Source organism: Pseudopipra pipra, chromosome 18 (assembly GCF_036250125.1).
Source record: "Pseudopipra pipra isolate bDixPip1 chromosome 18, bDixPip1.hap1, whole genome shotgun sequence".
Taxonomy (NCBI): domain Eukaryota; kingdom Metazoa; phylum Chordata; class Aves; order Passeriformes; family Pipridae; genus Pseudopipra; species Pseudopipra pipra.
The window spans coordinates 255,517-281,317 of NC_087566.1; the positions used below are offsets into that span (position 1 = coordinate 255,517).

At 52.6% G+C, this 25,801-nt stretch overlaps 1 protein-coding gene across 3 annotated transcripts in view; it reads right to left on the reverse strand.

The window, feature by feature from the left end:
• Positions 1-6,417: 6,417 nt before the first annotated feature.
• POLE (DNA polymerase epsilon, catalytic subunit) overlaps positions 6,418-25,801 on the reverse strand; it is a 31,540-nt gene continuing 12,156 nt past the window's right edge. The window contains exons 21-48 of one of the 3 annotated variants that reach the window (XM_064674509.1): positions 25,418-25,510; positions 24,601-24,694; positions 23,972-24,129; positions 21,456-21,651; positions 18,974-19,188; positions 18,616-18,718; positions 18,338-18,418; positions 18,140-18,262; positions 17,834-18,052; positions 17,315-17,524; positions 16,011-16,154; positions 15,537-15,677; positions 13,460-13,613; positions 13,273-13,379; positions 12,088-12,264; positions 11,490-11,713; positions 11,135-11,355; positions 10,341-10,545; positions 9,794-9,967; positions 9,399-9,524; positions 8,835-8,967; positions 8,537-8,723; positions 8,316-8,447; positions 8,015-8,208; positions 7,636-7,836; positions 7,238-7,363; positions 7,022-7,111; positions 6,418-6,794 (exon numbers count right to left, since the gene is read on the reverse strand). In XM_064674509.1, coding sequence (XP_064530579.1) covers positions 6,681-6,794; positions 7,022-7,111; positions 7,238-7,363; positions 7,636-7,836; positions 8,015-8,208; positions 8,316-8,447; positions 8,537-8,723; positions 8,835-8,967; positions 9,399-9,524; positions 9,794-9,967; positions 10,341-10,545; positions 11,135-11,355; positions 11,490-11,713; positions 12,088-12,264; positions 13,273-13,379; positions 13,460-13,613; positions 15,537-15,677; positions 16,011-16,154; positions 17,315-17,524; positions 17,834-18,052; positions 18,140-18,262; positions 18,338-18,418; positions 18,616-18,718; positions 18,974-19,188; positions 21,456-21,651; positions 23,972-24,129; positions 24,601-24,694; positions 25,418-25,510 — 4,342 coding nt within the window. In that variant the 3' untranslated portion in view covers positions 6,418-6,680. Of the gene's footprint in view, positions 6,795-7,021; positions 7,112-7,237; positions 7,364-7,635; positions 7,837-8,014; positions 8,209-8,315; positions 8,448-8,536; positions 8,724-8,834; positions 8,968-9,398; positions 9,525-9,793; positions 9,968-10,340; positions 10,546-11,134; positions 11,356-11,489; positions 11,714-12,087; positions 12,265-13,272; positions 13,380-13,459; positions 13,614-15,536; positions 15,678-16,010; positions 16,155-17,314; positions 17,525-17,833; positions 18,053-18,139; positions 18,263-18,337; positions 18,419-18,615; positions 18,719-18,973; positions 19,189-21,455; positions 21,652-23,971; positions 24,130-24,600; positions 24,746-25,417; positions 25,511-25,801 lie in introns of all 3 variants that reach the window. The other 2 variants (XM_064674508.1, XM_064674507.1) reach the window with 2 other exon arrangements.

Sequence of the window (25,801 nt, forward strand, 5' to 3'; positions counted from 1 at the left end):
AGCAGGAACAACAGACCCTGTAGGCCCAGCCAGGCCTCAACTTCCCCCACAGGAGTGAGACCGGCCTTGCGGGAGTCTGCTGTCTCCAAACCTTGCCGGAAGGGAAAAGAGGAAGAGGCTTTTCTCTCTGTCTATTTATATGTTTGGATTACGTAAAGGAATAGGATGGAATACTTCCTTCCTGGCCACCAGGAAGGAAGGCCTAAACTCAAAACCATTACATTGACCTTACAGCAACACGTTGGTTTCCATGGCTTGAAAGCACTGTTCCATTTCTGGAAACCTTAAAGGGGAGACAGAAGCTGAAGAAAAGGTGTTTGCAGCCTGGTAAAGCCTCAGGGATAAAAGGGACAGGTGTCAGGGATTTCCAGTCGAGAAGCACCACTCCAGCTCCAGGGTCTGGTGAGTGGGGAATAGCTCTGGGTATGGATGGGCTTCCACACAAAGGGGGTGTGAATCTTCTCTTTGGGTCAGACTTCTGGGGACCTGAAAGGGAAGTCCCTTGGGACTGAGAGGCACTGCTTGTTCCTGGGAGTTATGTGTGGGGACCCTCTGAGGGCTGAGGTTGTCATGGTCTGTAAGTTCTACTGAGCTGTACCCCTAAAACTCTGCATGTGCCACAGGTGGAGTAGCATTTCCTGGGAACACCATCCTAAGGCTGTCGAGGTGCAATGTGTGATGGAGGCCTGACACATTCACAGCCTCAAGCAGCTTCTGCCACAGATGCCTTCAGAGGAAGGAGAGTTGCTTCCGTATTGCATCCACTGGTGCTGGGCCAGTGCGACCCTGTGTGCCCACCACATTCATGCTGACCAGAGGGACCCTCTGGCTGAGGGTGGCAGAAAGAATCACCTTTCAGGGATGGGACTGGCACCTGAGGCACCCGGTCTGTCCCTGTCTGCTTCCATTCCTCATCATCCTGAAGTGTGAGTCTCTGGTTTTCTGTCCTAACCAGCCCGCAGGGACACCTTGGTGTCCTGAAACAGCTTCATCACCATCAGCCCTCAGCAGACTCTATTAAACTATCCTTACCATACCTCACCCTCTGCATGGTATGTGACACTCTCAAGAGGGTTGCAGAGTGCATGAACCATGACGAGCTCGTTATCATCTGAGATTCTCCACACAGCCAGAGTCTGGTTGGTAGGAGAGGTTGTCCTCTGGGAAGGGTTCCAGGAATCATGGCTTTAAGGCAAGAAGCCTAAGAAGTTAAATTGGTCTGCTTCAAATGAGCGTGATCCATGCCTGTCTCTAATGGGAAATCTGACACTGTCCCACATGAGGCAGCGCCACAGTCCCTGAGGCCAAGCACCTTCTGGACAGCCTGGAGCTATTTTCCTGCTTGGGCACCAAGGACTAAGCTGTACCTGGTGAGATCTTCCTTGTCACTGCCAGAGCATGACAGTTGTGGTAGTTTGGTCTAGGCCTTCCTTGGTGACCAGTTTGTAACCAGGGAAGGGTCCAGATTTACCCAGTATTTACTACAATTTTTACGTAAGGCGGGGTATAAGAAGAAAGGAGGAAAGGCCTTCGTTCTCTTTCCTTCCAGCGGCTTGGAGGTACAGGTTCCCTGCTGTTGAGTCTGCCATGTTGGGGAGCGAGGCCTGGTAAGGCCTTGTCAACCTTGGGAGATGGAGGTTGCCAGCGATCATTCCAGCATGACTTTCTGTTGTCCCAAGGAGAGTACTAAGATAGTCTTTTGCTAATTTCTTTTAGTTGCTAGATCTCGGGCTACTGATTGGGATATATATATTTTTTATTTTGGTTTTGTTCCTTTTTCCTTCCCTTTTCCTTGTGAAATTGTATATATATTTCAATTGTATATAACTGTAACATAAGTGTAAATATATTTATATATATTGCTTTAGTTGCCTCTCTCTCGTTTCGGTTTTCTTGGTTATTGTTTTCTCCCTCTTCTCCCTGAGGTTTGCAGAGGGGGGGACTTCTTGTGGTAAGGTTTGAAGACTTGGCAGGGAGCCAACTTCAAACCATATCACAGTACACAATCCGGTAACATCCTGTGAGTGCTTCAGGTCTGTCCAGTGCCTTTCCTGTAAGCTCATCTGCAGGCAGGGTGTCCTGATTCTGGCCAGGATAGGGCTAATTTTTGCAATAGCTGGGAGGGGGCATGGCCAGGACCTGGAGGTTATTCTATACCACCTCATGTCATTGCTGGGAGCAGGGATAAGGGAGGCTCTTCTGAGGAAAAGGTATTTTCCTTCTGGTTGAGAAACTGGCCGAGGGAGCTGTCTGGCATTGTCTAATATTGGAGAGTTTTTCAAGTGAATAATTTCTTTTCTTATACCTTTTGTTATTAATATTGTTGCTGTTATTGTTTATTTTCTTATCTCATGGCTGTTTCCAGTAAATCGTTCTTACCTCAGCTCATGATCTTTGCCTTTTGTGCCTCCAGTCGTAGGGGGGAGAGGATGTGGCAAGTGGTTTTAATGGGAGTAATAAATTGGAGAATACCATTCGTAAATGATGACACGGGATCAGGAGAAACCATCACCTGCGATACCAAAAGCCATGCCATGTATAAAAAAAAACAACCCAAAGTTCAATGTTTTCATGCAACTGTCCCCATGGCTAGGCTTTGCGAACGAAGATTTGGGAAGGCTCTATCCACATTTGTTACAGGCACGCTGGTGGCTTATGAGGCCAATACGTGACAGACATATCCAATTGCAAAAGGCACAGCAGAAGGACTCCTTAGATGGTGTATTCTGCAATACACGGTTCTTTCTGTGTTGCCTTTTTTCCTCGAGGGTGATCCTGCGTGTGTTCTCAAAGGAGACAGCTGCGTTATAGATGGCGTCTCTCCAGGCAAAAAAACAACCCAAAGTTCAATGTTTTCATGCAATTGTAAGCTGTATCTGTAAACCAGCCTGTCACAGGTGGACATAGAGTCAAAAGACACAGACAGAGAGGGACATATGAACATGGGACAGACAGATGACTGAATTACAGATAAGAATCAGCATAGGAAATCTGGCCAAGAATTAGACAGACAAACCTAAGGTAAGACAGACTTCAGAAAAAAAAAAGTGACTGATGAATCATTAACAGAGAGACTGCTGGGCAGTGGCCGTGAGATGGTGTCATTGTGAGGGCAGCAGAGGAGGAGGATAGAGCTGTCTGAAGCCACAGCATGCACACAGAGACATTTAGATTTCTCAGTCTGGAAATGCCATTACAGAATTATGGGCAATACTGTGCATCCATTGTGTAAAATAATTTTAGGTGATAAAGAAAATAATTTAACTAAATCTAAAGAAAATAATTTAACTAAATCTAAAGAAAAATATTTTTGATTTTAACTGACATAAGCATTTTTTTAACTTCGAGAAAGCATCTTGTCTTTTATGCAAGTGGCCTTCTTTTTTATTTATCATCTATCAGCAGTTCAGGCTCACCAAATGGTTGGCAATGTGATGTCCATCTATAAGAAGGGTCAGAAGGAGGATCTGGGGACCTAGAGGCCCATCAGCCTGACCTCAGTGCCTGGGAAGGCCAGGGAGCAGATCATCCTGAGTGCCATCACATGGCATATACAGGACAACCAGGATGGGCTTAGGAAAGGCAGGTCCTGCCTGACCAACCTGATCTGCTTCTATGACAAAGTGATCCACTCAGTGGATGAGGGAAAAGCTGTGGGTGTGTCTACCCCAACTTTAGTAAAGCCTTTGGCATCATTTCCCAGAGCATTCTCCTGGACAAACTGATTCCCATGGTGTAGATGGGTGTTGGTAAGAACTGGCTGGTGGCCAGGCCAGTGGTGGGGAATGGGGTTAAATCCTGCTGGGGCTGGTCACTAGTGGGGTACCCCAGGGCTCAGGATTGGGGCCAGTTGTGTTTAAAGTCTTGATTTAATAAAGACTCCAGTAGATGCCTGGGAGGGGTCTCAAGTGGATGCCAGAGGATACATTTTCCTTGAAAAGACAAAAATAATCTCTCTCTTCGTTGGAAGAATCTGGGGCTTCTGCCTGGGATCTCAGGTGCCTACAGTAGATGTAAGAAGATTCTGTGAGATGCCGGGAAGGAGAGTTGACTGGTTCGTGGAGGATAGAGTCCTCCAAAAGAGAAAAGTTATTCTGGAGGCCTCTTTTGGAGGAGTCTGGGGCTGCTACCCATGACCACAGGGCACTGTAAGAACAAGGCAAAAGACTCCAGGAGATAGGGGAGAGGAATCTCAGCTGGATCCCAGAAGAGAGAGATCATTCCAAAACAGCCAACTCAGGTTGCTTCCTTGAAGGAGCCTTGGGCTGCTACTGAGTTCTCAGAGGACTAAAGCAGCTGTGTAAAGCCTCAAGGAGATTCCTGGGTGGAGTCTTGGGTGGATCCTGGAGGATACGGTTTTCTCAAACAGCGAAAAACCGTCTCAGGTAGTTTTCCTGCAGGAGTCTGGGACTGCTACCTAGGTAGGATGTCAGGATTTATGAGCAGTAGTGAAAAGACTCTGGGAGATGCTTGGGAGGAGTCTTGGCTGGATCCTGGAACAGAGAGCTTCTACCAAAGAGCAAAACATCACAGGCAGCTACCCCGGAGCAGTCTGGGGCTGCTACCTGGGATTTAAGGTCTCAAAATCACAGATCCAAAAGCTCCAGGAGGTGACTGGGAGGAGTCTTGGGTGCAATGAGGAGGATACAGTTTAATCCAAGAGATAAAGCGTCCCAGGTACCTTCCTTGGAGCAGTCTTGGGCTGCTACCTAGGATGTCAGGGCTTTAATAAGTAAAAATCTATTCGAACCCAGTCCAGCCCACCTTAAAACAGCTGAGCACAGCTGAGCTGAACTCAGCCCAGCCCAGCTGAACCCAGTCCAGCACAGCCCAGTCGAACTGAACCCAGCCCAGCCCGGCCCAGCCCGGCCGAGCCCAGTCCAGCCCAGCCCGGCCGAGCCCAGCCCAACCCAGCTGAACTGAACTGAACTGAACCCAGTACAGCCGAACCCAGTCCAGCCCAACCCAGCTGAACTGAACTGAACCCAGTACAGCCGAACCCAGTCCAGCCCAGCTCGGCCCAGCCCAGCCCCGCTGAACTGAACTGAACTGAACCTATCCCATCCCATCCCATCCCATCCCATCCCATCCCATCCGCACGGCTCTGCCCGGTCCGGTGCTGCAGCGCCCCCTGCGGGCAGGGCGGCTCCCGCAGCCGCCGGTGCTGCGGCCCCGGCCCCGTTCCCGGTCCCTGCGGCTCCATGTCCTGCTCCGTCCCGGCCTCGCGCTCGGGCACCTCCTGCCCTCCCTCGGCTCCTGCTGGGCTTCCCGGGAGCCGGAGCACGGTGAGTTTGGGGGAGAGCAGGCATCAGCGCAGCAGGAGCACGGCAGTGCCACCCCGGGACCACCTCCGGTGTGAGCTGGAGATGACAGGATGGAGGAGCAGAGGGTCCTGCAGAGCACCCCCTGCCCACCCGCACACCGGGAGTGAGAGAACCCATCCTGACAGGACCGCGGTACTGCTCTATCCTGCCTCCATGTCTGCCCAGCCCAGAGCTCTTCCCATCTTTTGGGATCCTCCAGGGGCTTCAGCTGCTCCTTGGGGCCCAGCCGGCACTTTTCGTAGAATCGTGGTATATCCTGAGTTGGAAGGGACTCACAAGGATCATCCAGTCCAACTCCTGGCCCTGCACAGACACCCCAACAATTCCACCCTGTCCCTCAGAGCATTGTCCAAAGGCTCCTTGAGCTCTGCCAGCCTTGGGGCCGTGACCACTGCCCTCGGAAGTCTGTTCCAGTGCCCAAACACCTTTTGGGGAAGAACCTTTTCCCAATATCCAGCCTAAACCTGCCCTCATACAGCTCCATGGTGGGCACCTGGGGCTGCTTGTCCTGCTGCATGGATGCAGGAACAGGACAAGGTCCTCTCAGCTCCCTCCGGACCCCAACCCTGCTGCCTGCAGAACCTGCTGAGGCAGGCAGGAGTGCACTGCTGGGCTCCGCTGCCTTGGTTAGGGAGGCATTGCCCCACCAGGGCAGTGTCACTGGAAGAAGTCAGCTCCGACTGCATCTTGGCATCATCCAGAGAGAAGAGCCAAGACTCTGGAAGTACAGGCAGAGCTCTGCCTGCAGCCCTTGGGGCTTCTTCCCCCAAAGGGCAGGAGCAGGAGACAGAGCCTGGCTGAAGGCAGTAACCAGAATGCAGGATACACCAGACACACACTCGCTGGCAGGGAGCCACTGTCACATTAGGGTCCAGTGCTGCAGCCCCTTCCCCTGGAGCTGGAGGGGGACCACTGGGGGCATGGCCAGGCTGCAGCCCCCCTGCCCCCAAGCAGGCAGGGAGGGATCAGACAGGAACAGGTCCCTGGTCCATCCTGCCCAGCAAGGACACAGCTCGTGCCCCCTCAGCTGCAGGCATCATCCAGGGGTGAGCCACAGCCCCTGCTTCCCTGCCCCCCAAAAACTACACCTGCCTTCTACAACCCATTTATTTACAGAAACGCAACATTAAAACCACACCTGGGGGCCAGCACAGATGTGGGGAGCCCAGCTTCAGCCCCTGGAGCCTCCCAGGCCCCACCAGGCAGCTGGAGGCAGGACAGCCCAGTCCCAGGCACAGCTCTGCTTCCCCTTCCTTGCTGCAGGAGGGGTGCGCAGCATCTCCATGGCCAAGGGGGTCCAGGACTGCTCTCCATGGATGACAGAGCACAGAGTAGGCAGGAGGAGCAGCCCAGCCCTCACTGCTGGAGCTGGGGGTTGGTGTGCAGCAGCCATTCAATGGTTTCCAGCAGGTAGGCCATGCCGTAGTGCCGGGCGATGTTCTGGAAGACGCTGATGTGGTCAGTGAAGGTCTGGTGAGAAGGAAGCAGGGAGGGAAGGAGGCTGCCCAGCACCCCAGGCAGTGGGGGGCTCTAAGGGAGTGGCTGGGCAGGGCTGGTAGGGCAGAGGGCAGCTCAGCAGATGCCAGGGGACATGCAGTTAGAGCAGCGTCAGGAGGAGGCACAGGGCACTGTAGGGCTCCTTGCTGTCCCTTGCCAAGCTGCTCGCCTAGGGCTGGGCTGGGCAGGTGCTGAAGTACCTGAGAGGAGATGGTGAGGGTGAAGTCTCCAGCGCAGCTGCAGTACACGGGCATGTGCATCTCCTTCACACCGTGACACTTCTTGCAAATCTGCAGGCCAAAGCGGTTCAGGTGGGCCAGGAGATGAGGCCAAGCCCCTCTGCCAGGGGCAGAGTGAATGTGTCTGGCTTCAGACAGTCACAGGAATGGGTGGAGGGGAGAAATTTGTGCACTTACCAGGTCCTGCAGCACAAAGGCCATCAGCTTCTTCTGCAGGGCTTCCACCAGCGCCATCTCAATGGCATTGGTGTCATACTGCACCTGGCAGCTGGGGCAGACCCATCCGGGAAGCACCGACCCATCCTAGGGGCAAAAGAGAGGGAGGTGAGCACCAGGAGTCCAATGCACTGGGATGGTGGAACTGGTTTCTGAAGAGGAACAGAACATGAGCCAAAGCCCAGGGATGCTCAGACCCATAACACACAGGCAGAAAAGATGAACAGAAAATTTGCTTTAGGTGAGGGTGATCATGAGCAGCAAGTAGAGTTGTAAAGCAAAAAGGTTCAGAGATAAAATGAGTAAAGTGATGGACTGCTGTACTGGGGCCTCTGGTATCCCTAGGAAAGAGGCTGCACCTGGGAGACGGCAGGGTCTTTGCACAGGTCCAGGTCCCTGCAGAAGTTGCAGTTCCTGCAGATGACCTCAGGAAGCACATAGGAGCGGCATGGGTCCTGAAACTGGGCTGCTTCCGAGAACTCGCCCACCTCAATGAGGCGCAGCAGGTCCCGGTGCAGTTTGTTCACCTGGTTGGTTATGTTGACATCGAGGGAGAGGACCTGCAAGGATAAGAGCCAGGTGAGCCTACCAGCTGAGTGTCCTTAGCAGGACAGCTCGTATCCTTGTGACCTCATATGGATGCAGAGCATGGCAAAGTGATGGTAGATCCCTCCCGGCAGAAAGCTGCAGCCCCAGACCCCAAACTTTCAGCCAAGTGGCCTGGCCCAGCCTGCTGACCTTGCAAACATATTTGATGAACTCCAGGGCTGGGTTGCTGAGTGGCAGGTAGGAGCCAGGCAGGACAGGAAACATGTCTGAGGGCTCTGTAGCATTGCGGGAACCAGCCATCTTCTTCTGGATCTTCTGGGTGATGGTGAAGAAGCTCTGGGTGAGCTCATTGGCCACATAATCCTGTGAGAAGGTGATCATGCCTAGAGGGATGAAGCACAGAGCGCTTGAGCTGATTGGTGGCACATGAGGACAACGAGGTGGGTGGCTCTCTGCCTGCAGCAGGGCTGTCCTGGGGCTCAGCACTCACCAGGCATGGCCCCCAGCTCCCCCAGACCCTCCTGGGACATCTGGCTGGTGCTCCTCCTCTTGATGGGGGTGCTCCCGGGAGTGTTACGTCGCAACTCCTCCTTCATGCTGTGGTACACGGCCACAATGTAGGCTGGGGAGACATGGGCAAGGCTCCAGCTCCTACGTGGAGCTGGCACTGAGGGGGCACAATGACCTCATCCCCTCCTCATGACTACTCACCTGACACAATCATCAAGAAGTAGCTCTGGCAGGAGGCAGCCTGGGGCAGGAACTGCGCGATGTTCCAGTTGTTCTCCAGGAGCTCCTCCACATCTGGCTCCCCTTCCTCCTCCTCTTCTTCCCTTGCCACCTCCTCCTCCTCTTCCTCACTGTCCTCTTCTAATGCTTGCCTCTTGCTGGTGTTCTTCTGGAGGAACCAGTGATGCTGCAGTGTTTTCTCATGTCCAGCCAACACCTCCCCACTCCACTCAACCCCAGGACCCTGCTCCCAGAGGACTGGATGCTTCCCATCTCTTACCTCCCTGTAGTGGATGCGAGAATCCACTTTTCCCTTGATACCTCCATAATTTGCTGGGTCCATCCAGAGAAGAAACTCCCAGCAGCGGGAGAATGATATAGTCAGAGAATGGAAGATCTCCTTGGAGTGGATGCTAGAGGGAAGAGACTGCAGTCAGTCCTTGTGTTGGCATCATCCCTTCTCTATGGGACACCGTGGGGAGGTGGTGCTGGCCAGGAGAGAGGGGTGTCCCCTTTCCCATCCTATCACTGTCGAGGTGCCTGTACCACAGCTGGTATGCTGAGAAGCAGCCAAGGGACGAGTTACGGGGCATTTCAGATTCTCCTGAATGTCTCTTCTGGATTGAATCTTACAAGAACACTGCCTATAGAGGACAGATCTCTACTCCAGGCGTGACAATAAGAAAATTGGGAAGCCTTGTCCCTTCAGTAGCTTCACAAAAAAAAAGTAATAAATTGAGTTCTGAGGCCCATTAGAACGCAAAAAAAATCAGCATTCTCCTTCCTAGCCTGAGCCCTGCCCCAGCCCTACCACCTGGGAGTCACATCTCCAGGTGCACCCCACCTGTTGATGATGTACTCCATGTAGCTGATGGCATCCTCAATGCGCCGCTTCTTGGTGCACAGGATGATGCGGTTGAAGTTGGCATAGACCACGGAGGAGCCCAGGCGCTTGAACTCAGCCACCAGCCTGTAGCAGGGCACAGAGCGGGGTCAGTGGGTGGGAAAGCAATGTCCAAGGCGCAGATGCAACCCATGGAAGACGTGCTGATCCATCAGTCAGGAGTCAACGTGCAGCAACAACGCTCAAGGGAGATCACCCAAAGAGGATGAGAGATCCACTGCACTCTACTGCCCACCTCTTTTGGAGGATCATTGTGGGCACCAGCATCCTGGTCACTAACGTCACATCTGTCCCTTCCCCATCTGTCAGCCTGGCACACTCCAGGCCTCACTTACTGCAGGAAAAGCTTCTTCATCATGTTGTGGAGTGTGCGGTGAAGCGCTGGGTCATAGAGCAGGGAAGAAGGAGAGCGGAGCCAGCGGTAAAAGTGAATGACCTGGTTGTCTGCATAGACGTTGTGGTACTGTGTGATCTCCTTCACCCAGCTCACCACCATGCTCTTCAGGATCCTGCCAGCAAGCAGAGAGCAGCATCACCCCACCAGCTACCAGCAACTCCTTCCACCTTCCCAATAGGAACATGTTTTCAGATACACTGGAGGATTCAGAGCAGAAACTCCCTTGTCCAGCCCCTGGCACATGAGCCATAGGGTAAGTATGTGACTCCATAACCTGGTGGAGCACGAAGAAAGGAGAAACGGGAAGAGCAAAGTCTTCACCAACATCCCTACACATCTGCTGGCTGATGCCCCAGGCAGCTCTGAGCTCAGGATCTTCCAATGTGTGGGAGAAGACACCTGCTCTGCCCTCGAGACCTGGTCCTGAGGGGATCTGCCAGAATGGAGACCACGTGCTCTACCTCCTGCTGCTCCTTAAGCCATACCTGAAAGTGTTGGAGCAGAGGGCAGTCTCATCATAGCTGGCTGGAATGTTGGAAGCTTGGTTCCCTGTCACCATGTCCTCTAGGGATGCCTGCTGAATCACATCAAAGCTGATGCTCATGCTGGAGCCTCCTTCCATGTCATTCACGTGGTGGGACTGCAACACGGTGTTCACAGCCAGGCTCTGGATATCCAGCTCCAAACACACTAAGAGCAGACACAACTGTCAGCAGGGAAAGGACCAGGGACACCCTCCCTTGCTGCTGCCAGAAGTGCTTTTCACAGGTACAAGGTGTTCTATAGGTGCAGCTGCACTGAGCAGGGAGATGCTTTCATAGGCATGACTGTCTCAACCAGACCTTGTCTTCCCACAAGATTTGGACCTACTGACCCTCTGGGGACCACCAATTTTTCCTGGAAGCTGCAGAAGTGGCATTCAGAAGAACTGAATGCACTCAAGCTGCCTCTGCTTAAGAGAGACCTGTCCCAAGGCCACCAGGGATGACCAGGTGAGCTTGGGCTGACATGTTGCAGGTGGTCTGCCAAGTGCTATTGTCATTGCTCATTGATAAAGAACCCATATTTTGATGCCTGCACATGTCATAGGTGAGCCTCCCCTGTCCCAGGACATGCCTTTAGCATCCACCTTGCCCAGACTGATGCTGAAACCCAAAAGTTGCTGGTAACAACTGTCACCACAGAGACTCTTTGGGGACCACATCCACCCCTCTGCAGGACTCACAAAGCAGGATCCAGCTCTGCCCTACTCAGTGCTACAACCCTCTTCCCTCCTTACCTGTGGAGTAGCAGCCAGGGTTGTTGATTTCCACTGAGGCTCTCTCATCAAACTCCATGACAAGGCGGTTGTCATCAGCCTCCTTTCCCCCCAGGTCAGGGCGGGCTGTGGGGGATAGCCACAGCAGGTGGTTGTGATGACGGAGGTGGCGTGAGAAGAACAGGTCAGAGCCAAAAGTGGAGATGTCATCAGGGAGGTTCCCAATGGGGATGTGGTAGTACCTGGGGCACAGAGAGGTAAGTGGTCATCAGGGTGAGCATGCCTGCAAGGGATCTTCATCCTCAAGGGATGAAGCAGCTCCTGTCATCCCACTGAGGGCACGGCAGCCTCAGGGGAACATGGCCACCACTGACACCTGCTCATCTCAAAAGCCTGGGAGAGGCAAGTGTCCAGGTTGAGATAGTGACGGATCATGCGGCGGGCGGCATGGCGCTGCCAGTCCAAGACTGAGTAGCTGACATCATCCACCAGCTGGATGGGGACCAAGGGGAACTCCTCGATGATGGGAATCCCACTTGCCAGTCGTTTCAGGTCACTGTTGGACTGCACAGCCACCAGCGTGGGGCCCCGGCGCTCATCCTGCACCAAGGAGAAAGGGATATGTCCTGGTGCGCCTCTAACCTGCTCAGCAGGAAGCTGGCAGTGTTGGGTGCCCTGTCCCCACAGCAGGTCCCCACAGTAGGGAGCAAACCTCAGCGTTCCTGAAGCGCCCACTCGCCTCCATGCCACCAACTCTCCAGCTGAGCACAGAGATGGAGAGAGATCCTGAGGTGGCCTTGCTGCTGGTACTGCCCCAGGTAAGATCCCCAAGTAAAACACAGCACCCACTTTGACCCTTGACCTTGGGCTCAGAAGTTATGTACAGGTGCTGTTGGAACTCATGCACCAGTGCCTTCCACCCTCCCCTTAGTCCCCATGGTCCCATGAAAACCTTCCTCCCACCTTCATCTCACCTTGTAGCCCAGCAGCAGCCGCTGGACTCCTCTGTAGATGGCCTTGGGGTCGGTCTCAGCACGCACCTCAAAGGTGTGCTTGTCTGGGGGCAGCAGCTCCTCGCCCACCTTTTCCAGCAGAGCTGCACGCTCCGCTGAGAACAGGGTGGTGAGATTTGGCATCTGGTTGCTGCGTACCTGGGTGCAAGGGTGACTGGGTCAGAACAGGGGGAGAGACACCCCAGGATGCGCAGTGCCGGGGCAATGCACAGAGAAACCTCTCGCTGCCTGACCCTACCATGGAATGGTTTGGAGTGGAAGGGACTTTAAAAGTCATCTAGTCCAACTCCCTGCCATGGGCAGAGACACCATATAAATACAGAATTGTTCAGGTTGGAAAAGACCTTTAAGATCAAGTCCAACTGCTCACCCAGCACTGCCAAGGTCACCACTAACTCATGTCCCCAAGTGCCACATCTACATCCCTCCAGGGATGGTGATTCCACCACTGCCCTGGGCAGCCTGTTCCAGGGCTTGACAACTCTTTCCATGAAGTTTTTCCTAACATGCAACCTAAATGTCCGCTGGCACAACTTGGGGTCAAATTAGACCAGGTTGGTCCAAGCCCTGTCCAACCTGGCCTTCAACACTTCCAGGAATGGAGCAGTCACAGCTGCTCTGGGAAACCTGTACCAGGGCCTTAGCACCCTCACAGGGAAGAATTTCTTCCCAATATCCCATCTAACCTGTCCTCTTTCTCTGTAAAGCCATTCCCCCTTGTCCTATCACTTCCATCCCTTGTCCAAAGTCACTCTCTAGCTCTCTTGGGGCCCCTTTAGGCACTGGAAAGGGCTCTAAGGTCTCCCTGGAGCCTTCTCTTTTCCAGGCTGAACACCTCCAGCTCTCCCAGCCTGGCTCCAGAGCAGAGGGGCTCCAGCCTTGGAACCATCTCCGTGTCCTCCTCTGGACTCGCTCCAGCAGCTTCACGTCCTTCCTATGCTGGGCCCCCAGGGCTGGAGGCAGCTCTGCAGGGCGCGTCTCACCAGAGGGGGCAGAGGGGTAGAATCCCCTCTCCCCTGCTGCCCATGCTGTGGGATCAGCCCAGGGCATGGGGGGTTTCTGGGCTGACAGTGCACACAGCCAGGGCATGTCCAGCCTCTCACCCACCAGCACCCCAGATCCCCCACCCTTCACAGTGCCCCTTACCTTGTCCAGCACAAAGATGGAAGCTTTGCGCTGTGAGGGGATGAAGAGGCCCAGGAGTGCCTTGCTGCCCTGGGAGCTGTGGTACAGGTAGATGTGGCGAATGCTTCCTAGGGACACAGAGCGCTAGTGGTACCCATGGGTGTGAGATCTTGGATGCCCCAGGAGCCCCACTCTCAGGATGCCTCACCTGGCTCTAGGTAAGTGAACTGGGCCAGCGACCGCATCTCCAGGTGCTCGATGTCGAAAGTTTCAGCTTCTCGCCCTGCCAGGTGCTGGATGAGCTGCCTGCTGACCATACACACACAGCCCAGGTGGGACAGGGCACGGAAGAGCAGTGGCACCTGGAATGATGGGGAGAGATGTGATGGAACAATGCTCTGTTACTAAGCTCCTCTTGGGGGTTGCAAACCTAGAACAACCCAGTTTAAAAACCACAAGTATGACATACCATAACAGGTATCTCAAAATCCACGTGTTCCTATCTAGCCCCACATTCCACCATCAAGGTACTTTGGAGGACACGTGGAGCAATATTTGGGCAATCTTGCAGCTCTGCAACTTGTGGCTTGGCACTCTAAGGCAGAGGCTCCAGATAATTGGCATAGTGGGAGGTCCATCACAGATACACCCTGTTTTTTTAATCCTGTAGCTGTCAACTCCACCTCTGCAGAAGACTACTCCTGAATGGCTTGCTGAGGGACCTCTTCCCAAACCAATGAGAACCAATAAATAAACATTTCTTGCCTGACTGCTCTTCCCTTATGCCAGTTTTAGTTGTACAGATCCCTAGTACATCCCATTTTCACATCTCTTCAGCATGCTGAAGCATTCCCATCTAAGCCCCATCCTTGCAGGGAAACTGTTCCCTCCCTCACATCCTCCTAGGTCACTCCTGCTACATTTTGTAGGATCAGGCTCAGAATTGCATTGCAGCTTAAAGATCAAGACAGATCATTCCTTGCTTGCCCAGGTCTTTGTCCATCTGGGTTATGTGTGTCTCTGAGGATGGAAGTTTCACAACCCTCTGGGCAACCTGCTCGACCACCCTTACAAGACAAGTGTTTTCATATATTTACACAGAATTTCCCATGTTTCAGGTTGTGCCTACTGCCTCCTGTTCTCTCCTGGGCACCAGAGGAGAGCCTGGCTCCTCTTCTCCCCTGTTCCTGTCGAGCAGGTCCCCTTGAGCCTCTCTTCCTTCTGATTGCACAGTCCAGCTCACTCAGCCTCCCCTCACAGGACAGATGCTGCTACCCCATGATCATCTAATTTCCTTAATATTTTAAAACTTCTCCACGCCCCTTGTTTTACTTTAGCCTCTCATTTTAGTTTCCCCTTAGTTTCTTGATTTTTCCTCTTCCGACTTATTAAACACCACGGGAACGGAGAGGACTCGGTTTGCTAGAGGAAGGTCTACAGATATGATGAATTTGGGTACATGTTACTCACTTTGGCAGAGTAATCTGAAGTAAATTTTGGGTGATGCTTACTAAACATCAGTAAGGTTTAGTAGGCACCATTTTCAATTGCTGATGGCATATATGGTTCAACCTTTCTCATCACCACAGGATTTCACAGGCTCCATGTAATCATTAAGAGTTGTACCTTGCCTTGTGGGACCTTTGTCCAAATTCTCCAAAAGCAGAAATTTAAGGTGACTAAAAATGGTTTCTTTCACCATGCCCCACTGGAATAGGTTATACCAGTAACATCAGTAGCTGAAGTCTCCTAACTCTGTGATGTTCCTTTTGCCCTTGCAGCCTCCTGCACCTCAGAAAGCATTCAATAGCCAGTGGCACCTCTGCTCACACCAAGCTTGTCCTACTCAGGCAAAGACTTTCGATCCATAATAATCCTATGGTGCATTTTAGTATCAAATTCACCTGCCTTTATGCTTTCTTTAACTCCACTCAGTGTAGCCTCCACAACAGTGTGGCCTACTCTTTTCTCCCAGCTTTACACCAAATACCCCTTCTGTTTCCTGGTTTCAAAGCAGGCTGGTTTTCTGGATTAGTTTAGAGGAAGATCACCATTTCTGCTTATTAGATACCTTCTTTCTCCTAAGTTTCTTAACTCCAAATAAACTGAAGCCCCTTTCCCTGACACACTGTAACTCACATTCTGATACTCTGTCCATATAAGCATACCTATATCCCCCCGTTCTCTACTGTCCAGGGTCTTGGATTTTTGATGTCTTGCCACTGGCACTCACCTAATGAGCTACTGCTCAGCAATCCTTAAAAACGAGCACCTGGAGGAGTTACCTGTGTCTCATACACTCCCTCGATGTCCGGAGCAGAGAGGTCCGCATTAATTTCGTTGATGTGCTCTTGGTACATGTCTTCGGGGACAGAGTACTCGTACAGGTTGTAAACCAAGTTTGAGCGGGGCAGGATCCTGTTCACCTGCCAAGGAAAGGGACAAGATTATTGGGACACATCCCACCATGTGGCACCGCTGCCAGGAGCTAGGCTCTGAGCTTATCTCCTGGTGCTCCTCTCTCCTAAGGAAATCAGTGAGTTATGCTCATGCACGTTACAAATTCCTGTAACACAGAACCTGCTTTCCAGGCAGGCTGGGATTAGCAGAAGGACTAGGGCCTGGATGAGGGATATTCATGGAATGGGTCAGTGAGGTGTTGCAAGGCAGATGTTTGTAATACCTCCTTGCAGGGGAGGTGAAGTGTCTCATCTCAACACAAGTGGCTGCTTCCCCTTCCAAAAGGGACAGGTCCTCACCTTCCTGTAGGCTGTCCCCTCCTCTGGCTTTGGGACACGCTGGTTGACATAGAAGACACGGGGGATGCTCAGCTTGATGCAGTGCAGGTCACTCCCTATCACTGCCCACAGCCGGAACAGCCCAGGCTGGCTGGTCTCGGCGATCTGCAGGACACAGGGGACGAGGTCAGCGTTAGCAGGAGATCCAACATGCCATCAGGGCTTACATCTATGCTGTGGAGCACTCTGAGGATCTATGTGTTCAGCTGGTGGCCAAAAAGAGAGGGAGGGTCTTAAAGAGAGTCATCGCTCTCAGCTCTGGAGTCCCTGTGTCCTATTACTGTCCCAGGGTACCACGAAGAAAACTGCCTCAGGCAGGCCAACAAACTCCAGGGGATGATGTCACCCAATTTACTCTGATGTGCTGGACCTGCAGCTCTGAGGCCTTTCTGGAGGATGAAGTGGTGACAGGGGCTGGGCTTAGGTGGCCATGCATAACAAAGGTTTGTGAAAACACCTGGGTGGCACTACCCCACCTCTTCGTTTGTACACTGTATGCTTTCAGGTACCACTGGAATCCTGTGCCCAGTGCTGGACTCCTCAGCACCGGACATGGACGTACTAAACAGAGTCCAGTGAAGGGCTACAAGGATGAAGAAGGGCCTGGAGCATCTTTCACATGAGAAAAGGCTCAGAGAGCTGGGACTGTCCATCCCTGAGTAGAAGAAGCTCAGTGGGATCTCATCCACTTATATACCTAACCTCTCTAGGACAGAGCCTGGCTCTTCCCAAAAGTATCTAATGGCAGAACCAGATACCATGGGCACAGACTGTAATGCAGGAGGGTCCCTCTACACGTCAGAAACACTTTCTCCCTGTGAGAGTGACCAAGCCCTGGCCCAGGATGCCCAGGGAAGATGTGCATTCTCCATCCTTAGAGATATTCCTGGACATGGTCCTGGGCCCCTGGCTCTAGGCAGCCCTGGCTGAGCAGAGAATTGGACCAGAGGGACCCAGAGCTGCCTCTGGCCTCAGATATTTCTGTGGTTCTCTGACTGCCCAGTGCTGTCCATGAGCCGAACTGGAGCTGCCCCACTGGCAGATCTACACACACATCCCAGATTCACCAAGAATGACCTTGTGGGTGCCTGTTTCCATCCAGATGTGCATGAGCCTGAGGGTCTGCAGCCCCACCTGAACTCCACAGGGCTAACACCTGCATGGCGTTGGGGTCAGGGTTCCTGAACTTCACTGTTTGACCACAGAGAGTGTAAATGTGAGGGCTGTACCCTGGGCTGCTCTGTGGCAGGTTCCTTCCCTGGTACCTGCACGACCTGCCACGGCAAGTCCAGGATGCTGCGTGCTGTCCGGCGCAAGTAGCTGCTCAGCCCCTTGGAGGAGGCATCGCGGACCACTCCTCCACCTGCCCCCACCCCGCCGTCCTCCAGCCGCCGTCTCTTCCGCCGCTCCCGCCGCTGCCGAGCCTGCAGCTCCCACTTCTTCTGGTGGAAGCGCAGCCAGACCAGCCGCTCTTCCTGAGTGGGTTGACAGCATGTATGAAACAGCACAGGCTTCCCAGCTCCACACCACCATGCCATATAGCCCAGCCCTCCAGCCCCCAGACCCACACTACATTCCTGCCCCAGCTGCAAAGTCACTCCCCCTTTTTCTCAACCAGTGGTTGTATTTCTGGTTATATTTCTCTTTGTATCCCTGAGCCATGTATGTGCAGAGGGTTTAGGGAGACCCACAGCTTGCTCCTGGCAGCATCCAAGCTGCCTTGATGGACAAGCGCAGTTGCGAGGCATCCCCTGCACGATCTGCTATAAATCTGCTTCACCTACCTTGGTGGTGCCCAGGGGTGGAGGTGGGCCCAGGATCTCCCGCCAGGACTGGGACAGCTCCAGGTCCTGGGACAGCTGTTGGCTTTCCTCTGCAGCAGGGATGCGCTTCCGCTTATTTGCAATAGGAACCAGTGGCTGAGGGATCTTGACAGCCCCAAAGTCCTCTATGTCACCAACTTGTGAGCTGGTCATCCCCTCCACAGGCTGGTTGGCGAGGACCTGAGGGAGCAAGGACAGCGGGAGGATGGGGGCTGCAGGAGTAGAGCCCCATCAGCACAACCAGTACCTTCCCCTCACTCTCTTCACCTGTCTCTTGCCTTCCAAAATGAAGAGCTCGTTGATTTTTTTCTGTTTGTACACGTCATTCTTCTCCAGGAGTTTCTTGTGGAGCCAGTCTGGGTGCCGGACCCGTGGCACTGGGTTCTTTACCTGGAGAGTGGCTCCATATCAGACCGAGTCTCTTGCCCAAAGCCCTCCTCTGCCCACTCCCCCACTGCCTCATACCTGCTGCAGGGCTGCAGGAATGGTGATGATTTTCTGGATTGTGCTGCCCAGTCTTTCAATGTAGTAGTCCCAGTCCAGGATCTAGGAAGAGGGCAAAGCTTGGGCAGTGAAGAAAGCCAAGCAGAAGTGCCGCCAGACGTAGGATCAAACAACCTTGTAGGACCCCCCATCCCAGCACCCTGCTTTGTGAGTGCAAGAAGCCACTGCCCAGGTGGTACCTCTGAAGGGCCAAGCCCCTATCCCATATCCCAGGCCATCTGCAGGGACACCTCACTCACCGCACGGATGTTGAAGTCCTGCAGTGAGGGGCTCTTCAGCCATTTTCGGAGGTAGTGTTTGCGCACACTGGGCTCGGCTTGGAAGATGGCAAGGGGGATGGCTCTGGGGAAGGCAGGGAAACAATGTCCTAGCACTCCACAGTCCTCTCTCCCAGCCTGTGGAGACCCTCCAGGCTTTTTCTCCCATCCCCGAGAGGCCACTGGGCTGTATGATGTTACCCGTCACCCTGCTCGTGGTCTGTGCCAGATTCAGATGACCACCTGACTACAACATACCAGCTTGATACCTGATACCTGCCTGTCCCCTCTTGATTGCTACCACGCTTCCAGAAGCCCTGGCCCCTCCAGGTGGGGTTACCTCTCGGTGACTGGAGAACCCTCTGGTTTCTTAGAAATGATGAAGCGACAGCTCAGCCCTGCGTCTTTCACCATCTGGTCCCCCAAAAACTCTGCCAGGCGCTTGGCAGTGCTGATGGAGGTGGACTTCTGCTCCCCATAGTCCTCCAGCTTGCGTGACATGGAGCGGTTCTCCGAGATGAGCTCGAATAGCTCTGAATCGGGCATGTTGGCAGCCTGAAAGGGAGGGAAAAACCCAAAGTCAGCAAAAACCTAACGATCAAACCTTGCTGCTGTCAGGAAGAGGAAGCACCTACACCCAGCTGGTGTGTCTCTTTACATGGAGCCTGAGAACTGCTTCCTGTAGCAGCTGCAAGTAGGATCTATAGAAAAGAGGGAGCGTGGGTTTGAGGCTGGCACCAGTTTGTGCCACGCTGGGCTGTGACAACACAGCTTTGTGTTGTGCACGCAAAGCTGTGCTCACCAAGAACTTGTTGTACAACACCATCACAAAATGAAGGAGTGTAGAGGACCAGACCTAAGCCTTTTTTGTCTTAAAACATTCAAAGTACTGCTACAGGAAAGGTGTGCTTGGAGGAGTGAGTCACTGTGTTCTGAGTCAACTTATTGGATTGTATGCAATAACATATACAATACTTAGAAAACTCTCAGTGGGCTAGAGCATGGTGCCAATAACACCAAGGTCACAGGTTCAATCCCTGAATGGGCCACTCACTTAAGGGTTGGACTTGATAATCCCTGTGGGTCCCTTCCAACTCAGAATCAACCGTGAACGTCCAGTTCCACCTTGAGATTCATGCTCAATTTCCCCATCCAACTCACTTCCAGGAGGAGGGCTCAAAGGGCTAGCTGTGCATGCATGAACAAATCAGCGCAAAAAGTCTGGTTTACATAAAAGGCATGCACCAGGTTAACTACAGAAGGGAGCAGGTTGGGTCCCCCCTTTCTCTTCCTTTTTTCTCTCTTCTCTTTCTCCTCTCTTTCACTTTCTTTATCTCATTGTTTGCCCCAGCTCCAAACCATCCACACGGCAGGATGAACACAGGATCTAAGGACTAGTAATATTCTTTGTTTTCTTCCCTTGCTTTGCCTGAGCAAAGCACAGCTATCATATTCTACTCTGTAACGAACTCTCTTGTGGTAGCGGGGAGCTTGTGTAATGGTGTGTTGTGGCTTTTTAGCCATCACCTTGAATATTGGTGTATTGTGGCTTGTGAGCCAGCGCCTTTTGCAGGAGTTTGAGGTGGGAGTTGAGAACTTATTGAAGTGTTCCATACAAAATTAAGGGCTCATTTGCCTCCACTCTTGTGGAAGTCTATGGTAAGAATTGACTTGTTAGCCACTACCTTTTGAATCTAAGCAGCGTGCTGGTTGCTGGAGTTATGGCAATTGTACAATAAAAACATGAGTTTCCTGACCCATGTCCAGTTTCCTTATTCAGCCCGATGAGAATTTATAGTGAACATCATGTAGCTGACCGGTGGGTCGTGACAAGGATCCAGCCATGCACTCTGTCCCTCTCACCCTCTGGTTTCATAGAATCACAGAATAATTCAGGTTGAAAAGTCCTCCAAGTCCAACCACTCCCCAAGTGCCACATCCATACAGCTTTTAAATTCTTCTAGGGATGGTGACTCCCCTACTGCCCATGGCACCTGTGCCAGGGCTGGACAATCCTGTTGGGGATGAAATTTTCCCTATTATTCAACTTATACTTCCCTGGTACAACTTGAGGCCATCCTCTCATCCTTCCCCTTGTTCCCTGGGAGCAGAGCCCGATCCCCACCTGGCTCCACTGTCCTGTCAGGGAGTTGTAGAGAGCAAGAAGGTCCCCCCTGAATCTCCTTTTCTCCAGGCTGGGCCTCCCTAGCTGCTCCTCATCAGACTTGTGCTCCAGCCCCTTCCCCAGCTCCCTTGCCCATCTCTGGGCACGCTCCAGCCCCTTAATGTCTTGTTGTGAGGGGCCCAAAACTGACCCCCAGACTGGAGGTGCCTCAGGAGCACCCAGCGCAGGGGAGGAGCACTGCCCTGGTCCTGCTGCCATACCATGGCTGGTACAGCCTAGCAGCCATCGGTCTCTTGCTCACCTGGGCACACCTGGGCTCATGTTCAGCTGCTGTTGACCAGCAACCCCAGGGCCTTTCCTGACGGGCACCTTTCCAGCCCCTCTGCCCCCAATCATGGGGTTATTGTGACCCAAATGCAGGACCTGGCACTTGGTCTTGTTTGAAACTTACACCACTGGCCTCGGCCTATGGATCCAGCCTGTCCAGATCCCTCTGCAGAGCCTCCTGCTCTCCATCAGATCAACACTCCTGCCCAGCTCAGTGTCATCTATGAACTGACTGAGCAAAGCTGTGAAAGAGGCACAAGGGACCACCAACTCCGTGCAAGCAAAGTCCACCCTCCCACAGTGCTTAGCCAGCCTGGACGCTCCTTCCCAGGCTCCACCTTGGAGCACAGACATGCTGAGCTGTGCCTACCTTGCTGTATAGTACGTCCAGCCAGTAATCAGCCACCTTGGCCACCGAAGCATAGACCTCTTCCAACGTGCTGCCTTTCAGAAAGGCTTCGAACACAGATGACTGGAATATCTTCACCAGCTGCAGCTCTCCCCTGCGCTTCACCTCAAACCCCTTCAGCTCAGCCAGGGACCCATCCTCGTTGAACACCGCGTACCTGGGAGAGACAGTGTGAGCAAACCTGGCCTGTACCAAGGGACAAGTCAGGATCACGCTGGTGTCCCTCCTGCCAGGGCTCTTCTCCCTACACCATTGTGCCATTGTAATGGTTTACTTTGGCTGAACACCAGGTATCCACTAGGCCTGCGCCCATGTCCCTGCAGAGAAAGCGGACGGGGGGGAAGGAGAGAAGAAAGGGAAAAAAAACTATGAGAAACCGAAACTGCTAAGAAATATTATTTATATTACACAAAGATAGGCATTATAGGCAGTATGTATACAACAAAGAGATAAAAAAGAAAATACTTCCCGAACAACTGATGCTTTCTTCCCTGAAACTGTCTAGCTCGGCAACCGGAAAAGAAGAGAGCACTGGCTTCCTTTCTGTTTCTATCGGAGTTGACGTAGCATGGTATGGAATATCTTATTGGCAGAATAAGATGATCTAACCTACTTCTGTTTCCTTCTCATGGAGTTTCACTAACCCATCACAGCCATCATCCAGTGCATTCAGAGGAGACATGGGGGCATCTGGATAGTCTCAAATATCTACAGCTGCTCTAGCAACCACTTCAACTTGGTCTAGAAAAGCACATCCGTTCTTGCCCCAGCTCACCCACACTGATTCATAGAACCATAGTGAAAGGGAGCTAAAGATCATCCTGTCCCACCTTGGGACAGGCAGGTACACCTTCCACTAGACCAGGTTGCTCCAAGCCCTGTGCAACCTGGCCTTGAACACTTGCAGAGATGGGGCAGCCACAGCTTCTCTGGGAAACCTGTGCCAGGGCCTCATCACACTCAGAGGGAAGAATTTCTTCCCAATATCCCATCTAACCTGTCCTCTTTCTCTGTAAAGCCATTCCCCCTTGTCCTGTCACTCCAGGCCCTTGTCCCAAGTCCCTCTCCGGCTCTCTTGGAGCCCTTTAGGCACTGGAAGGGGCTCTCAGGTCTCCCTGGAGCCTTCTCCTCTCCAGGTTGAACACCCCCAGTTCTCCCAGCCTGTCTCCAGAACAGAGGGGTTCCAGCCCTTGGAGCATCTCTGTGGCCTCCTCTGGACCTGCTCCAGAAGCCACATGTTTCTTGTGCTGAGGAACCCTGACCTGGATTCAGCACTGTGGGTGTGGAGTGATCTTACTCGGTGGAGAACGATCTTAATTGTACACAAGTAGTTGTACACAAGGGTGGGAGGTGAGAGGTCAGGTGGGGAAATGAAGATATTAGGAAGAGGTTTAGAGAGAAGAAGGAAACTCTGTCAACTCCAATGGTGGCAGAGGGGTTCAGAGGAAACTGGATGTAGCCATGCCACACCTAAGGAACACTCCTCCCTCTTGCTTCTTCTCTTGCATTGTTTTGCCTTTCACAGCCCTGTTCTTATGGGAACCAACAGTGAGGACAGGGAATACTCAAACCTACGTGGCTTGGCCAGCCCTTCTCCTACCTACCCACATTCCCTTTCCTTCCTCTACCTTCAGGCCCTTTTGCATGGAAAGTAACCGGAAATACATGCTATTTCTAACATCCCCAACCTACTGGAAACTAAAGGCCCTGAGAGGAGTCCTACAAGCACAGCCTGCTCAGAGCTGGGCATTACCTCGACTCCTGCAGTGGGGATGGGAGGGAAGCTGAGAGAGGATGGTGTGTGCTGGTGCTCATCCTGTGGGGGATTAAGCACAAAGAAGTACATAATTGTGAGGACAGAGAGTGCTTGGGACAGTGACAGCATTTTTTGGAGCCAGACCCAGGTCTGTGGGCTGCCCCCTGAAACACTGGATACTACTGCTCTAGCTCAAGTGCCTGGTTAGGAGGTGGCAGAGAAAGCAGTGAAGTTTGGGTACAACTATCCTATAATGTGACAGTAATGGCAGGATCCAGTCCCTCTTACAGTCAGAGAAGGAAGGGGAAACACCTAGGGAAAGTGTTACTGGAGGTCTGTGAACTCCTGAGAGATAGGAAGGCAGCAACTGCTGAGTTTAATCAGATTAGGTTGAATGCAAGCAGTATTAGAAATCCTCAGAAGGAAAGTCAAAGTTGTCCTGCACACCTCAGAGCCAAAGAGGGAGATGTCTGGTCACCAGGCTGGAGAAATGTCATTTTGCTGTTATCTGCTAAAATTTATTGCCATAGAATGGCGCTGGAGGCAAGCGTGCAGCTGTATTCAAAGATGATTCGATGTAAGGAACTTACCATTTAAAGCCAGTGAGTCAAGCGTGCTGCAGGCTACGGGGGCAAAGACCAATGTGCCCATGTGCACAAAGGGAACGAGATCCTCACGCTGTTACTCAGGGAAAGGGTAACCTGAAGCTTTGAAATCTCACCTTTTCTTCAGCTTCTTGCCTTCCTCTTTGGAAGCTGGCAGGATCATGGCCAGGTACGGACCATCCACTTCAAAAAAGATGCTGTTCTCCGAGCGCGTGATGTAGGTGAGCGAGGCTGGGTCCTGCAGTTCCTGGTACTGGTCATTGGTGAAGCCTTCCTGTGGGCACAGTCCCAGGAGAACAGCTTCACTCCACAGCTGGCTGGTCACACCAGGGGATGCCCCTAGGACACATCCTGCCCAAAGGGATCCCTCTGGGAACAACAGCATAATTTAGGACTCAAAAATCAAAACATCTGTCCTGCCTGTTGAAAAGAAAAATGCTTTGGACCCTGAAACGATATTCTTTTGTCTTACAGATGCTGGAGTGAGCAGAGGATGTGTTTAGACCTTGCTCTGGACTTCCTATCTGCACAGGTGAGTATACACCAAACCTGCCCTCTTACAGACTGCCCCTCTCTGCTGGAGGATGTTGAGCCTCACCCTCTGCTCAGATGCTCTCCAGGGCCATCAGCCCTGACACCTCTTGCTACATGAGGAGTGCGGATGGAAGAGGAGCTCTCCCCACTCATCAGGTCTCCATCTCTTTTCCCAAGCTGCAGAGTTGGCCTGGACTGATGTCAAACTCACCTTCACCAGGATGTTCAGCATGGCTCCCGGGTAAGAGATGGTCACCTTCGGCTTCTTGGCATTGGTTGATTTGATGACAAAGTTCTCTGGGAAGCTGTTGGGGAGGACACACCAAATCCCATCAGTATCCAGTTCCAGAGGTCTCCTAAAGAAGGAATAAAGGCCAGTGTCAGGAGAAAAGTGGATGAGAGGTGAGGATCAGCTTTATGTCCCCCACAAAAGCAGCAGCAGCCTGTTGCATCCACTCTCTGTTCCTTTCTGCAAAGAAAATCAAATACAACGGAATAACCATAGCAGTGTCAGGAATCTGAACGTTCATAGAATCACAGAATCCCAGACTGGTTTGGGTTGGAAAGGACCTCAAAGTTCATCTCATTCCACCCCTTGCCATGGGCAGGGACACCTTCCACTAGACCAGGGTGCTCCAAGCCCTGTGCAACCTGGCCTTGAACGCTTCCAGGGATAGGGTAGTCACAGCTGCTCTGGGCAACCTGTGTCAGGGCCTCAGCATCCTCACAGGGAAGAATTTCTTCCCAATATTCCACCTAACCCTTCCCTCTTTCACTGTGAAGCCATTCTCCTTTGTCTTGTCACTCCAGGCCCTTGTCCCAAGTCCCTCTCCAGCTCTCTTGGAGCCCTTTAGGCACTAGAAGGGGCTCTAAGGCTCCAAGCTCTCTTCTCCAGGCTGAACACCCCCATCTTTCTCAGCCTTTCCTCATAGGAAAGGTGCTCCATCCCCCCAAAAGCTTGGGTGCTCCTACATCTGTCCTAGATGCAGATGGACCATCTGCTCGTCTCCAGCTCAGCACACACTCACCCAATCTGCTCGATCAGCTCTCTGGCCTGGGTGATGATATTTGCTCCTGTGAAGCAGACGATGCCAGCCATTTCCATGGAGTACCAGCGAGCTCTGTGAGCAGAGGAGTCACAGTGAAGAGCATAATAAGCTTCCTCCCAAATCCAGCTATTGAAGGGCAGGAAGATGCCCAGGGGAAGGAGGGCAAGAAACACATCAACACTGGCCCTGGAACATTGTTCTCCTATGAAGTTCTCTACTTATGATGCTCTAGAAAAGCTGGAGACCCACTAACAGACAAGATTCCCATAATTTAATGTCTGGCAAGAGACTCCAGGATGAGGAGTCATGGGCAGAAGCAAGAGGTACAGGCAGCACCCACCCTCATCTTATTGCTTCAGGAGC